General features: G+C 43.6%; 1 protein-coding gene across 1 annotated transcript in view; it reads left to right on the top strand.

Moving 5' to 3' along the window:
* Positions 1–16,061, top strand: part of Il1r2 (interleukin 1 receptor type 2) — a 32,281-nt gene extending 16,220 nt beyond the window's left edge. Inside the window, exons 2-7 of the mRNA XM_075978882.1 lie at positions 940–1,088; positions 2,243–2,504; positions 8,946–9,123; positions 10,663–10,837; positions 13,849–13,911; positions 15,922–16,061. Of these exons, the coding sequence (XP_075834997.1) occupies positions 940–1,088; positions 2,243–2,504; positions 8,946–9,123; positions 10,663–10,837; positions 13,849–13,911; positions 15,922–16,061 (967 nt within the window). The remainder of the gene's footprint in view (positions 1–939; positions 1,089–2,242; positions 2,505–8,945; positions 9,124–10,662; positions 10,838–13,848; positions 13,912–15,921) is intronic.
* Positions 16,062–16,914: the final 853 nt, after the last annotated feature.

Genomic DNA, 16,914 nt, shown 5'->3' with positions numbered 1-16,914 from the left:
GAGCAGTCCTGGGTGTCCAAGGCGAGCATCTCGGATTGTGTAGGCTTCGCTCCTCGCCCCGTCCGAGTGACCCAGGGACTCTAGTCTGTGTTCTGCTTCCTTGTGCCCACCTGAGCGTAATCCCCTCCAAAGCCTCCCGTGGAGTTGCTTGTTTTATTTTCTACCTTGAACGGAGCAGAAGAACCCAAGGCCAAGGAGGCACAGTAGCTTCCTGTGAGCTGTGGTCCCACCACTGGCAGGGCAAACAGGTAACAGGAAGGGCTGAGTGGACGGGTATTAATGAGAGGAGACCCTTTTGCTGGTTTCTCATCCATGGCCTGTTCAATCTGCCCATGTAGAACCAGGAAAATCTCCACGAGGAGTAAAACCTGAGGACTTCCGGCTTCTAGTGATTTGTTAAACTGTCCACAAATTCAGCAAATGAGTTGGGGAGGAGCAGGATGGTGAATAAAGTGGATTCCTTATCCACATAGAGTTTGTGTGTGTTTAATGAAGAATTGCTACAAAGGACCACAAAGCCAGAGAGGAGGGTGTGGAGGGGCCACTAGGGCCAGAGTGTAACGCAAGGCTCATGCTGAGGGTGAGGAGAGACCTCACTCAGAGAGTGGTGTGTGGGTGCATGCCTGGAGGAGAAATAGGTACAAAGAGTTGCCCAGGGCTGGAGCTATTGAGATGCATCACTGGAGAGACAAGACACTTGGGACCTGAAATTTTTGTTCCAGGCAGGTGTGTGGGAGACACCCAGGGGTTTAATGTTAGGCACCTTCAGAAACATAGCCGCAGGGAGAGAAATAAAATGGTTTGAGTTTTCTTGTTTGAAAATTTGTAGACCAAATGTTCCCCATTCTATGGTGCAGTTTCAAGACTCCATTCTATCCCCCAGGACCATCTTTCCACGGAAGCTCATGTTCCTACCAACTCTTCTTTCTCCTCTTGTAGGCTCCGAGAGTCCCGTGCCCTTGGGAAGTTAGTGCAGACAATGTTCATCTTGTGTGTGTTGATGACTTGCGTTTCTGCTCTCACCACTTCGCCAGTGGAACACACAGAAAGGGTTTCTGGAACCCCCACTACGCCAGAGAAACACATAGGTGAGAAACAACCACTTCAACAGGGAAAGGGCCTGACCCCGTGTTTCTGGGGAGCACAATTCTCTAAACAAATATACATATTCAGAATATGGCCAATCTGCCCTTATTTAAAGAAACATTTGTTATGGAGTTTGAGACCCCTGGAAAAAGACCACAGCCTTAATCCAGATTGTAAATAGTTAAGTTTAGTGAAGCTGTTAGCAGGACAGCAGATGCTGAGCCAAGCTAGACACTGCTGCTCAAGGGGGGGGGGGTGAAGGAAGGGGTTTTTACATGCGAAAACCACAAGAACACCTTGAGTATCAGCACAAGCAAATCAAGAACTGTTCTGCTCTGCCAAGATTAGGTAGCCAAGGCTACCTCAAAATAGTCCTTGAATGTCTATATAAGAAGGTTACAGAAGCAAAGCAAGTCTTCAGTCATATCATGGAAGTGGGTGGTCATGAGTGTGTATTTCTGGTTGGGAGTCACTGAGTTACTGAGATAAATTATTGGGGCTTATCTTTCAGGGACTGGCATCAGAGAGAAATGGCTAGTGGTTACTAAGGTGGAGGCTTAGCAGAAAATAGAATTTCTTTAGCCATCACACCTTTGATTTGAAATCTGTCTCAACCAACCTGTTTTATCTGTACTTATAGAGTTCGACGTTTAATATCAACAAATGAAAATATAAGACCATGTATTTAAATCTTTAAAAAAGAAATTTAAGATGTTTTTATTTCTGTGTGCATGCACGTAGGCGTGTGTATGTGTACGCCCATGTAGGCAGGAGCCCTGAAAGACCAGGAGAGAGTGTCAAATCTCCTGTAACTAGAGTTACAGGTGGTTCTGAGCTTTCTGACGTAGATGCTGAAGAATGGAACTCCAGCCCCCATTTTTAAAAAATAGCATTGTGAATCTGATTTAACTGACTCCTCGGGATGAAAACTGAAATTGGTGGTCCCCAGGTTATCATTTGGGGAATTCCAAAGCATAGTAGCAGGGAGTACTGCTCATGGGATCCTGGGTGCGGGTCAGTTTGTTGGGGATATACAGAGTCTTACTTAGATTATACCCTGTGTACCCTTTTGTTGGGACCACCTTCAGTTTGGGTACCTAGGGTTTTGCGATGTGAGCAGGTTTTGGATCTAAAGCCTACTCTCTCTGACTGGCAGAGCTTGGAGACAACTGCCAATTTCGTGGCAGAGAGTTCAAATCTGAATTCCGGCTGGAAGGTGAGCCTGTGGTTCTGCGGTGCCCTCTGACGTGGTCTTATTCAGATGCTGCCGCCAGTTCCTACCCCTTTCTGACCTGGCGTAAAATGAACTCATCTCAGCTGATCCCGGGAGATGAGCCAAGGCTGTGGGTAAAGGATGCCTCCCTCTGGGTTCTGCCAGCAGTGCAGCCGGACTCTGGGACCTACATCTGCACATTCAGGTAAGACCCTCTGGGACGGGGTGGTGTGGCTCCAGGCAGAATGGAGTCGAAGGTTCTCAGCACACACGGATGGCAATTCATGCTTTGTTCTCCTTGGGGTCCCTGCAGAGCCCCTGTGCTGGTTAGGGTTTATTTATTTATGTTTATTTCTTTGGTCAACTTGACATTAGCTAGTTTCACGGAGAAAGGGAATTCCATTGAGGAATTGTCTCCATCAGATTGACTTATAGACAAATAGGTGGAACTTTTTGATTAATGGTTTATATAGAAGGATCGAGCCCACTGTTTTAGTCAGTGTTCCTCTGCTACAAAGAGAAACCATGACCATGGCCATCTTTACAAAAGAAAACATTTAACTGGGGCTTTCTTTCAGCTTCAGAGGTTTAGCCCATTATTACCATGGTGGGAAGCATCATGGCGTGCGGGCAGACATGGTGCTAGAGAAGGAGCTGAGAGTTCTACATCCAGATCTACAGGCAACACTGGCACTGGCTTAGTCTTCTGAAACTCCAAAGTCCACCCCACCAGTGACGCACTTCCTCCAACAAGGTCATGCCTCCTAATCCCTCTCAAAATAGTGCCACTCCCAAATGATCGAGTATTCAAATACATGAGCCGCTGGGGGCCATTCTTTTTCAAACCACCACACCCACTGTAAGCAATGCCAATGCTAGTCAGAAGGTTCTGGTTATATAAGAAAGGAGGCTGAGTCATTCGTGCAAAGCAAGCCAGTAAGCAGTGTTTCTCTACAGCCTCTACTTCAGTTTCTGCCTCCAGATTCCTGCCTTGACTTCCCTTCATGATGGAATGTGAGCTGAGAGCTGAAATAGGTCCTTTCCTCTCCGAGGTGCTTTTAGTTAGGATGTCTATCAGTGATGGAAAGTCAACCAAGACAACACCTCGCCTGTGGTGTGTTTGATTTCTGCTCAAATGTCACTTCTCTGGAGAGAACTCCCGAGCTGATGCAGCATTCGGTCCTCTCTCCTTACACTGATGTCATTTTTCTTGACCGAGTTTTTCCCATCAGTCACACCTGTTCTGTGCACATGTCCGCCATCAGAACACGAGCCACAGAAAGAGGGGTATTTGCTTTGTGTCCTTCACTGGTGACTCATGGTAGAGAAACAAGACATAGATGGAAAATCCCAGGGAGAATTTTAGAACAGGATGGAATCTTAGAGATAGCTGAATCCGAGTGATTATTGCACAGATAGAGAAAGTGAGTATGCATAGAAAATTCTTCTAGAAAGGAGCAGGGGATAGACCATGAATCTGGACCAGTCCTCCCTATTTTATATCCTATTGCTTTTGGAAAATATTCTTACACACATGTAACATGGACCCTGCCATGTTAACTGTCTTTAAGTGTGCCACTCAAGCAAGTTAAGTGCTTCCATATTGTAGCACCACTGTGGTCACCATCCACCTCCAGAGCATCCTCTTCTTCCCAAACTGAAGCTTGGTCCTCATTAAACTGCAGCGTCCTTCTGTTCCTCACCCCCTCACCCCTGCAACCACTGCTCTACCCTCTCTCTCTGTAAATCTGCCTCTCTAGATGCTTCATGCAAGTATTGGTGCCCCTTCCTTTTCACGACTGATGGGTTGCTGTCTCATGGTGCAAACAACTTCCTGTCCGCTTGTCTGTTTGTCCTTCTGTGAACACTCAGGTTTCTTCTGCTTTGTGGCCATCTTCAGTAATGCCATTATGAACATGAGCTTTTGTTCATGTTTCTGGATCATCTGGCGGTTTATGTCTGATCTTAATCTGTTTCCCACAGCAGCTGCATTGTCTTCCATCCCCACCAGGGTTCTGCTGTTCTCCATGCTTGCCAGTGCTGGTTGCTCTTATTTTTCACAGGTCTGTTCTAATGGGTATGAACTGGTAGTTTGTGTCCTTGGCTGTAGTCTCCCGGTATTTCAGCTTTCCATGTCTTTTTTGGCCACTTGTGTATATTTCTTGGAGAAATGGCTGCTCAAGTCTTTGCCAGTTTTGAGAACTGCGCTTTATTGCTTGCTATTGAGTTGGAGGAGTTTGGAATGTCTTCTCCTGATTGGCTGTATGACTTAGGGATCCTTTATCTCCCTCTCTGGCTTGCTCATTCACTCCATTGATAGTTTCCTTTGGAGAAACTCATTTGCATTTTGGTGAATTCTCGATTATGTACTTGCCCTATTGTTCATGTTGTCTGGGATCAGGAAATCATGAATGAATTCAGAGTTATGAAGCTTTCCCCCGCGTTTTCTTCCTATAATTCTATGTTTAACTCTTGTGTTTTGGGTGTCTCGTACATTCTGAGCTATTTTTGGTACACAGTGTGAGGCAAGGGTCTGGCCCTGGTTTTGCATGGGGCTCTGCTGCTCTCTCAGCGCCATCTATTAAGAAGATTCTTTCTGCAGTGATTGGTGCTGATGTGTCCCGCCGCCTCTGGAAGGGTAAAGTTGTTGATTTCATGTTGATGATCTTGATCGTTTCCTGGCACAGTTCTTCTGAAAGGATTAGGGCACACCCTTGGCATGCCTGGAGAATAGCCTTCCTTCTTGAGATGGCTGCCTCTGTTCCTGGGCCTCTGCTTGTTCCACCTACTTGCTGGCTTTCGAGTTCCTCTAGATTTCATTAACTCATTTATGGCAAGATGGCCCAGAATACTGATGCTTAGAAGGAGATCTAGACAAGCTGACATTCTTAGCATGAATGGAGGAAGCTCAGACAATATCAGCTCCAGTCCCAGGTGCGGTGTATAAGCAACATGCGTGTGCTTGTGGAGTCAAAAGTTCTTTCAGATCCAATCCAGCTCTACATGGTGGTTGGTGTGCCTCACTTCCCCTGCTTAGAGGCAGGTTTCAACCTGTCCGCTTTTGCTGAGGAAGCAGGTCAGGGATCTCTTCCTCCTGTACTGGGGAAGTGGGAACATCCAACTTTGCAGCCGGCATAAAGCTGGTTTCCTTCTAGGTTTTCCGTCTGACTCTCTCTGAGGAACACTACCAGGAAGACTTAGAAGTGGAGTAGGAAAAAAAATGAACTTGCTCTGGAATCAGAAAGACATAAATGGGAATTTTAGCTGCTCCTCTGTGTATCCTGATACTTAAGTCTCTGTTTTCTTCCCCATTGGGAGGTTTGTTAGAAGAGTTGGATACACTAACACAGCCTAGGAAGGATCTGGTGTACTGAGACTCATGGCCTATAACCAATGTGAGCATGGAGCCCCTGCAGGGCTACTGCCTAGAGTTAGGAGTGTTAGGGAGGGGTGGACAGAGGCATGTTGGCCTTATAGTAAGTTTTATGCTAGATCAAGAACTATAGCTAATGCCCTTATTTTTGTGTGTGTGTGTGGGGGGGAAGGAGCTCTGATATTGAGGTGGAGTGCTGAGAATCCCAGTGTTTAAAGTGTTTCTTGCCTGGGGGAAATGCTTGCCGTCTCTTCCAAATGTGTAGTCCTGGGCTTCAATTCGAGTGGAAATCTCCAGCAGCTGCTAGGACAAGCTTTGGCATTTATGGTTCCAGGCCACAAGACTGCCCTGCTCTTCGATGTTTATGCTCTTGCTATTGGGAACTCACGTGGCCTTGCTGTTGCTCAGAGTAGTCAAGATAATACTGCCAGAACAAACAGTCCTCAGTCTCAATGCTTTGCCCAAGGGGGAAAATAATGGAATAAAAAGTGGAAAATATGGAAAAAAAATCTGGAATTAAACCAGATCAATAATGTGAACAAGCTTTAGACTCTTTATATGTCTGGCAAGCTTGGTTTCTGGAGACTTCTTGTAGTTTATGGGATTTCCAAGGGCCCTTGATTTTTGTCTTTTAGTAGCTATAGAGACTTAGGAGGTTATTTGAGTTTGAACTTAACTTACTTTGGTTGAAAACACTGTAATAGTCATGATTACCATATGTATGTCTATATGTACATATATACATAGTTAATTTAAGGTTACTTAAATGTGTACTTAATTTACTTTAGTTGAAATCACTATAATAATCATTGCTCCCATATATGTTACTTGACTGAAGACCACTTTGCTAAAACTAGCTACCTTGAGCACTTTTCAGACTTCTTCTCTTTTTTTAAATTGTTTTTATTGAGCTATATATTTGACTCCTTTCTTCCCCCTCCCATTCTACCCTTTCCCACGGTCCCCGTGCTCCCAATTTACTCAGGAGATCTTGTCTTTTTCTACTTCCCATGTAGATCAGATCCCTATATGTCTCTCTTAGGGTCCTCATTGTTGTCTAGGTTCTCTGGGGTTGTGAATTGCAGGCAGACTTCTCATTTTCATCTCTTCAATTTGTAATGTGATTATTTATTAGGCAACTTCATACACATATTTACTGAATTTTGGTTATTCCCATTGTTGTCTTTTATTTTCCTCTTTCTTTTCCATTGGAACCCCTTTTCTTCCCCTGAATCCTCTTCCAACTTTGGAGGTGTCTTTTTGTGTGCATGACCCATTATGTTTAATCATGGTTGCCTGCATAAACGTGACTGGGTTGTTGTTTACAAACGGATCAGCGGTAACTTAGCGGCTACACAACTGGAGAAAGCGACAGCCCCTTCTCCTGGTACCCATTAGTTGCCCATAGTTCTTCAGTGGGCAGTGGGCCTCAGGGGCTCCTCCCCAGTGTATTATGCAATTGTAACCAGTCCAATTTTATAAGGCAACCCCAGATGCTATGAGTTCATGGATGCAGTGGCTATGTCACGTCCAGAAGATGCTCTTTTGCGGCATTATCCCAGTCTCTGGGTCTTGCTTCTTTCCACCCCCTCTTCTGCAGTGTTCTCTCAGTCAGTGAGTAGGTGACATCTGTGTCGTATTTAGGGCCGAGCACTCCCTAGTCACTTATCCTTTACACTGGTAACAGCATCGAGTCTCTGTGCTGCCATCCGCTGCAAAAAGAGGCGTCTCTGATGAAGGCTGAAAGCAGCATTCATCTACAAATATAAAAATAAACACTTAGAAAGTGGTTTAACATCATGTCCATTTAATAAAACAAGACTCAAAGGTTCCCCGAAGGACCTATGACCTCTCTAGTCTTGGAGAACAGGTTTACAGAACCAAGCATGTGTTTCTTCCTGTGGAGGAAGCCTCAGATCACAGCAGGGAGCAGTTGGTTACCTCTGTAAGAGCTATGCCATTCTTACAGTAGCGTGCATATCTTGCCAGGTAGGAAGCTGCAGCATATGGGATCCACAGCCAGTTAGACTGCTGGTGACTTTTCTCCTCCCACAGTGTGCATAGCACGCTCTGACACTTGTGAAAACTAGCCAGGGGGGGAGGGAACTTCCAGCCATAGCTCAGCTGATTTTCTCAGTGTCCTTCAAATCCCAAGGGCGATTACTCATTGTTTTTAAAAGTTAGAGTTAACATTCTGCATTTTCTTTGTGCATAAATTGTCCATCCAATTCAATTTTTCTTGGTTTTATGTTTTTAATTCACTTTTAAAACTTTCATCCAGTTAAGGGATTATCAAATCTCTCTCACATATATTGGTCATGCAGTGTTGCTTCTTTGGATGTCTATTGTTTGAATTCTTTTGTGAAAGTAACTTTCATACCATATTTGCAATTGATTCTCATGCTCTTGATTGATGTGTTATTATTCATCTTAAGTGGCTATTCATATCTCAGGGTCTTAACTGATAGAACTGCATTTTTCTGCTTTATTTTGTTTCCTTTTTTGGATGCTGCAAATTAGATGCATAGCCCCATCCGCAAAAGTGCATGCTCAATTACTTCTCTACCTTCCAAGCCCTTGTTTTTCTATTTTAAAAACTAAATTTGTTAATCTCTTCTATCCTCCATCCATTCCCCCTCATATTTCCAGCACTATTTTTACCCCTGACTTTTTCTCAGTTCTAAGGGCTTGATAGAATCACAAGAGTAGGATTATGGGTGGGCTGATGAACAATCAAAAACATCTTACCTAGTTAATGGTCCCTGTCCCCCCCCCCACCCCGCCTGCCATGCAGTTGTGTTTATGTCTTTTAAAATCCAAACTCCAAGTTCTCAGCAGTTTCCTGAAACTAGAAATCAGTTGGTAATAAAGGACAGAGAAGGAAATTTTCTTTAATGGAGACAGTGGCTCTTGGGAAGCCATCTGTCTGGGTCTGGTCCTTTGGATCATATCTAGGCTAGTTTCAAGGTTCTCAACTTTCCAATTCCTTTGGAGAAGGCTTGGGGGTTTCTTAATGTCCTGGGCACTGGAATGAAACTTCTGCGGGGTCCTTCATGAAAAGCACAGTGCACACAGCTTCTATATAGCTGTTAGTATGTGACGCTTTGTTTTGTATCCCAAGAACTTAAAATAATCAGGAGTTAAGCCATAATCATCAAAACCATGCAGGCAGAATTGAACGAGGGTGGGAAATCACTCTTCTCTGCATTTTGGTTTTGTATTTCTGACTTATCATTCATTGCCTCTTTCTTTTTTTTCTCAATAAACAATTAGAAACGCATCTCATTGTGAGGAGATGTCCATTGAGCTCAAGGTTTTCAAGGACACTGAAGCATCCCTGCCATTTGTCTCCTACTCGCAAATCTCAACCGTTTCTACCACCGGGTTGCTAGTGTGCCCTGACCTGAAAGAATTCATTGGCAAAACCGGTGGAAATGTCCAGTGGTATAAGGTACGTGTGCCACTGAAATACGTCTTATGGCCCATAGAACACATACACAAAAGCTGTGAGAAGACAATCTATCCATGTAGACACACATCCGCTCACATATTTAGAATTATAATATTAATTTAAATGGCGGTGGTTAGTATTGTCTATTGGTCTTTTTCTGGTTTGTGGGTAAGGTTCATATAGACAGACTTTGAAATGATTCCAGGATAAATAGCTGCTAAGGGGCTTTTGACTGTCACTTGCCTAAAAATAAGCAGGAAAAAAAAAAACCCTGTTCATGACTACAAAAATGTTATATACACGTTAAAGAAGTCTCTTTTAAAGCACAAGGCAACTTTTGGATTACAGGAGGAAATGCAGTTGCACTTGGTCTTCCTGAATAAACAGCAAGTATTGTGTGGATTCTGAGGGCATCAGACATGGCTATGTCGAGTATAGGCCTCAAATTCTAGCCTAGAGTCACATAGCGCGGTCACCTGTCTTTGTGTAACTCATCAAGTGCGGCAAGTTTTCAGTTTAGAAATGCTTGAAACAATTAGAAGACTACTTCAGAGCACGTGACCACGGACAAAAGCTCAAACTTTGGTGTCCATAAACACACCTGAATTGTCCCATAATAGAGTATGACTATGACGTCACTCAAGGTTATATTTGACTACTAAAAGCTTTGCACTTTGATCACATTTTCTTTTCTTCCCCTTCCTCCCTTCCTTTTTTCTTCCTCAGCCCCTTTGCCCCACTCCTCCTCCCTTTTCCTTACAATAGGCTTTTTCTATATAGCTCAGACTGGCTTCAAACTCCTAATTCTCCTGTCTTAACTTCCCCACTGCTGAGATTATGGGTACAGAATACCGTGTATGGGTCTATCATGGTATCGAAAGCAATATTCTTGAGAACATGGTATAATAAGGATTTTTTTTTACCCTGTGCACTTCTCTTATTTTACTGGGGGCCTTGCCCTTGAACGTTCTATTTGCAGAGAATCTGCAGGACTCTGTGTCCGTATGAGACTATGGACCCAGGCTCCTCTATTTTCTTACTCTTGCAGTATGTCTTTTGTAGTATGTCCTAAAATTGAAATGATTTTTAAAGCAATTCCTGCAGCATGCTCTCTTCATATCTCCATAGCTGGTGAATAGTGGTCTTCCTTGATATTGTTCCTAGTCACTAGAAGGCTGTTAGATCTTTAATGGCCAAAAATATATTCATCTTTAAAACAGATGTTAGTAGATTCCTTTTCCTAAACTGGGTATGGGCATCCATCCACGTCATCCTAGAATCCAGATGGCTAAGACAGGAGACTATAGAGTGGAAGGCCAGTGTGGGCTACATGATAAGTTTCTGCCTCAAGAAAAAAGTATGAGTTTCTTAAAAACATAGTTAAAAGTGTGTCCCCAAAGACAAAATTGTCAATGTAAATATGTACTAGGGAAATTCTTGGGTTGCAGACTCTACATTGACTGACAGGCTAATGTGGTCCTGAGTGCTGAAGAGCTGTGTTAGTCTACAATGTAACGTTATGATCCATTTCCTCTCAAGGGCTCTGTCCTCTTGGATAGAGACAGTAAGAAATTCCTCAGAGTGCGAGACCCTACACGCTTACTGATCTCCAACACATCCCTGGAAGATGCTGGCTTTTACAGATGTGTCGCCACATTTCTCCACAAGGGCACGAAATACAACATCACTAGGAATATTAAGCTCCGTGTTGAAGGTGAGTACTTAACCACCAATGTACCTGTCATGCCTAGAAGCAGCCCGATGAGAATAAATTCAGAATCACATAGAAGCCCTTGAATATCTTTGACATGAAGGAAAAGAAAAATACATTTGTCAACTATTCTAAAACTTACTAATACATGTGCACGATACTTTAAACAGTATATACCAGGGAGTTCTGAGAGGAGAGTTAATTCTTGGGCAGGTAAAGGATTCAAGTAGGTGTTTGAAAATGGTAAGCCTAAAACTCACCACTAGAGGAGGCCAAACCAAAGAGTCTGGAACATGGAAGGTACAAACTGAGCTGGTGAGGACACACTTGCCATAATCTTGTATATACTTCTAAGGCACAGAGATTTTACTGTAGTGATTCTCAACCTGTGCTCTGTGACCCCTTTGGGGAGGTCATCCATCAAACAGCCTGCATATTAGATATTAAGATACATTAAATTAGAAAAATTACAGTTATAAAAGTAGCAATGAAGCAATTTTATGGTTGAGGGTCACCAAAACATGAGGAACTGTATTAAAGAGTTACAGCATTAGGAAGGTTGAGAACCACTACTTTATTTTATTTTTTTATTAAATTTATTCTACTTTATGTGTATGCCTCCACACATGTGTGTGTCCCACGTGTGTGCCTGTTGGATCCACTAGAACAAGGATTACAGATTGTTGTGAGCCACCATGTGGGATGTGGGATGGGGATAGAACCCTCATCATTTTGCAAGAGTAACAAGTGTTCTTAGCCACTAAGCCATCTCTCTAGCCCTGTTTTATTGGATTTCGAACAGAGCACTGTGCACTGACATGGCCCATTCAAAGTGTCCTGGTTGTTGTCTGCCGAGGGTATATCTCATTGTCCTTCATTCAGATTGAGCACTACCTGCCTGAAAGTTGACAACAGAAATCTTCAGGATCTTGATTTCCCTCACCCCTGAGAACTGGCATATTTACACTCACATATTTACACTGGCATAATGAGATATCTTGGGGATAGGCACAAGATTAAATATGAAATTAGTTTATGCTATATATATATGTTTAAATATGACCCAGAAATAGTTTGATGTTCGATCTATCTATCTATCTATCTATCTATCTATCTATCTATCTATCTATCTATCTATCTATCATCTATCATCTATCTATCTATCTATCTATCTATCTATCTATCTATCATCTATCTATCTATCTATCTATCTATCTATCTATCTATCTATCTATCTATCTATCTATCTATCATCTATCTATCTATCTATCTATCTATCTATCATCTATCTATCTATCATCTATCTATCTATCTATCTATCTATCTATCTATCTATCTACCTATCTATCTGTCATTTTTTTATTTTGAGGCGGGGTCTCAAGCTATTCTTAGAATGGTTATGTGGTCCAGGGGCTGCAGGCTGACGTCCAGCTAGAGAACGAACCTCTTGCAATCTTTCCATGCTGAGATCACAGACGCATGCCACCAGTATTTTAAGTAACTCTGCATAAAACCAAGTGTCACAGTACGGCATTTTCCATTCGCAGCATTATATTGGCGCTCAACGAATTCCAGATTTTAGAGGACTTCAGATTTTGAAAACCTGGAGAAGTGCCGCTCAGCTTAGACAAGGACAAATTATCTGGGAAAAGAAGGCAGTAGGCAGGGTTGGCTAGCATTTAACAGCGGTTTTAATATCCATCCCATCTCTTACATGCTGGAGGGGACGCTGAGTGAAAGGAGAATAAAATATGTGGGCCACATACTCTGTCCTTGAGAATACCCAGTCTTTCTTTATACTGAGGATCAGATACAACTGGAGACTTAAATTAAAGGCAGACCAGAGAGCTTGGGAACACTGAGGGTTAAGTAACTTCCATGAGGGGAAAATAGCTTCTCTCCCAGAACCCAGAGATTCATTTATGTCATAAGGGATATCTTATCCTCCATGAACCCAAGCCTCTGGGCTATGCTTTCTTTTTTCCTGTCCTGTGAGAACCCATTCATAACTTCTTGCTTGATTCAGGCTAGTGCTTGGGAACGTCCTCCACTGCTTGTTTGTGTGTAATACTGCACAGAAACACGAGGGGGCAGCAGACCTACACAGTGTACTGAGTTGTGAACCTGGGGAGGCACAGTGAGTCCCAAATGGTAGTCTTGAACCAGAACTAGCGGCGTCACCTGTGTACTGCCTATCCCAGGGCCTCCCCCTCAAGACCATGCAGGTATATCCTCAAGTTGGAGAACTCCCTTGACTGTCCCAGCCTTGTTAAAGGTAGCAATGTTACTTTCCCAGTGGAGAAGCCATCTGCTCCTTAACTTTCACTGTCAGCTCAGCAGGTCCTTATTTCACTGGTAATTTAAGTTCTTTTTAGTAGAAGAAAAGAGACCTATGAGGCCAGGTGAAGAATGGCTCCCAGCCCTTCACTTGCTCCCAGCTGTCCTTTCTGCTCCACGCCAGGTGCTCAGCTCCTTCAAGCTGGTTCAAATACCGTGGAGGTCCTCTCAAGCCTCCTTGAAGAGTTTATTATTTCCTTAGTTAAAAAGGCATCTGTGATCAGGGCTGGGTCACTGAATTTAATACCCAGCGTGGGATTAGTCTCATGCACGGGCGACTTTCCAACCCCTGGGTCTGCTCTTGAAGAAGTGAATCTTTAGCGTTGATGGGTAGGGCAGACATTAAGGCAAAAGCCATCCTGTGGCTATCATCAGTGTGCCTTCAGGAAGCCTGGGAGAGGACCAGCTGATTGTTCACTACAGAGCAGATAAAAAGATCATCTGCCAGAGGAATGTGCAACCGTGGCCTCTTCCAGTAATGTCTCTGCCGGGAAAAGGATTGGCTTAAGATGCTCAGTTTTATGGAGAGCCTGTTTCCGTTGCCAGACAAAGGCTGATTCTCGAAATGTTTGGCCACATGGGGAAGGATCATTTAATTAACTAAACAATGGAATCCGAATCTCAGCTCGAAACCGAGGCTTCCCTAATGCAAACTCTTTTCCTTCCAACCTTCTCAGAAATGACCGCGGAATCCATCCCTGTGATTATCTCTCCCCTAGAGACAATACCAGCATCTCTGGGTAAGGATCTGCGAGGACTGGGTATCCCACATGCCCACTGTGGTGCCTGAAATCCATCGGGGCGGGGGGTTGGAGACCTGCATCTGCTGACCACACCATGCCCTTGGGTGTATACTGCCTGAGTGGAACCCAAGAACCGCAATATGTAGGAACCGGCATGACCAATGTAAGGGACCTCTGTCTTTTGCCAAGCGCTTTTTAGGATTGCCAGTATTTGAGAGCAACAGTGCTTTATTTTCTAAAAGTTACACCTACAAAAGCCTAAATGTGAAGAGGTAAATCATTTGGTAACAGTTATTAACTGGAGGAAAGAGTCCTCAGAGCTGGCATCTTTGGTGTATATGGCTTAATTCTTGTTCTCAATGTTTAGCAACTGCTCAGAATCCCTAGAAGAATCTATTTGTCAGACAAAGCCAGCAGTGACTGCAGACAGTTTCCTGTTACAGGAGCTGCTATAGTCTCTCAAGGGTCTGAGGAAAAGGGCTTTTCCGTTCTCGCCCCATGCTGATGCTGGATGTCCTGACCACCACACACACTGGCTGGATGGTCCTTAGTGAGCGGCCAGTAAAGGCACATAAAGGAACTGTACTAGTCCCTTTTTGGCATTCATGGGAGGAAAGAGCTGGCCATTTATTGAGCATCTACTCTGTCCAGTGGGAGTCTATCCCATGCCTACACCAACTCTATAGGAAGGTTTTATTTCTGCAATTCACCATAAGGAAAAGCCACCGGTGAGTCATGGGGATAAGAGTGAACTTCCGAAACTCACACTTGGGGTCAAGTCTGGATACATATTCTGGTCTGCATGCCTGGGAAGTCAGCTGACATGTACATACCCTTTTATGTGTTTGGTTTTAATAATATAGATTTTTATAGTTTTGATGTTCATTCTGGCTTCAGAGGCCTTTTTAAAAACAAAACATTATTCTTATTACCTCGGTTTAGTGTTGGATTTAAATGCTGATGTTAAACCCTGAGGCCATTGAGGTAGAGAGCTCTTGTACAGAGGTTAGAATTGGTTGTATCCCTCATGCCTACCTATTGACCAGCTATTTGAAAGCCATAGTCTTGGAGACAGTAGTTGGTACTGCCTGGCTTCCAGGTTCTTAGATCTCAGGTGCTACCAGGCAAAGAGGATTCCAGTTCTGATCTCTTGCTTTGAGGGCACCACAGGGTGTAGGAGAGTCACATGACTACCGAGTTATTTATTTAATCCCAGTTCTGGGCATGGGGTCAGACTTTTTGCTCGTTAGACATGACCTAGATTTAATGGGCTATACTATAGCAGGGGTGAGGGTGGGGAGGGTTTAAGGTCACAGGGACAAGAAGCGATGGAGGAGAGCTGATGTTCTCTCTCTAAGTATGACATAGGACCAAGAATAGGAACAGGCCAACTGCAGAAGGTGTGTCTTAAGAGTAAGAAGTGAGGGAATGGGATTTACTCTTCTTTTTCATCGTCTCCTCTTTGGTGACTCAGAAAGAAAGGTAACTTCACAAGGCATTGGCACCATCTCATGGCACAGCCGTATAGGAGCCTCTGTCTTTAGATTATGCAGTTGGCTTTCAAAGGGTTAATTCTAAACTTTGGACCTCTTGGAATGGAGCCTTCTATTGGGAAAGAGTGGAGCTGAGACCAGCAAGGGGCCAAAAGAAAGACTCACATATGGTTGGATTTTACGTAGTTACAATCAGTGTGGAAGAAGACAGTCCTTGAATGTTGGGTGCTCTGTAGGAACTGAGCGACCATGATGAAGTCATTCAAGTCCATTGCCTGCATAGACCAGTGGATGGTCCTGGGGATATTTGTTAAATAAGAATCGAACAAAGCTTTACTTGAGCAGGACCATTTGAAGAAACTAAATTTTCCTCTAAGGAAGGGATTGACTTGTGAGGGGTGTTTGGGAAGACAAAGAAGCCCTGTGCTGAGAGCTTTCTGCAGGATGGGAAGTCAGGGGGCCCCTTTCCCTGCTGGGTTCTGATGGTTGATGTGTTCTATCTTGCTATCCCCAGGGTCAAGACTCATAGTCCCGTGCAAGGTGTTTCTGGGAACTGACACATCTTCCAACACCATAGTGTGGTGGATGGCTAACAGCACCTTTATCTCAGTGGCCTACCCGAGAGGCCGTGTGACCGAGGGGCTACTCCAGTAAGTGGGTGAGGGTCTCTGCTGTGATTTGCTTCCTTCTGGAGGAGGTGTTACATTCAGGGCCCGTTAATATGACATACGTGCAAGAAAAGTATTTCTTAAAACGATATAAACTCTTGGAGATTTGGAACTTGAAAAACTGAATTTTGCAAAAAGTTGTCTTGAGAACCAAACGTTCTCTAGACTTGGAGGAGTTGCAGTCTGCCAGTTGATTCTTTGAACATTTATTTCTTGAGTTTTTGCGTGTCTATCTCAGAGTTCATATAGTTCCATTGCCCACTCTGCCACATTCATTACTCTTAAAGATTTTCATAAGTTCTTATAAACACTGTAAGGCCTTGCCCTAGTATCTGCATTAGAACTGCAGTCTTGTAGCTCGATGTGTTCTAAGAGAGAGAAAGAATATGAATTAGTTGTGTATAAGCACCCATCCCTTCAATAGGTTTTTGCACTATGAAAGTTGACAGGGAAGGAGACAAGTGGTTCAAAACTTCCCCTGCTTTATAAGTCGCAGTCTTGATATTTCGAATTAGCCTGGATTTACGTTTGGCACTCTTTTGCATTTTGGGGAAGATTAACAAGAAGTTCTTTATGGGTGTAATTAGTGGATGAGAAGGATGCGCAGTAGCACAATCATTTGCTTTCAGTTCCTTGTTTCCAAAGACTTAGCCACAATAAATGTCCAAGGTTAGTAGACTCAGCCTGCTTTCTTAATAGCCCCAGTTAACACATGCTGGCATGTCTTTATTCAGATGAAGGGATGGTAGTGAATATCTTTGACTTCTGCTAACATTACAAATGGTGGCCACCCTGATTAAGGCTTTCCCCAGACTGGCTGATGCCTCTTACCTGCATTT

This window comes from Microtus pennsylvanicus, chromosome 7 (genome assembly GCF_037038515.1).
Source record: "Microtus pennsylvanicus isolate mMicPen1 chromosome 7, mMicPen1.hap1, whole genome shotgun sequence".
Taxonomy (NCBI): domain Eukaryota; kingdom Metazoa; phylum Chordata; class Mammalia; order Rodentia; family Cricetidae; genus Microtus; species Microtus pennsylvanicus.
This window is presented reverse-complemented; position numbering and strand designations above follow the sequence as displayed.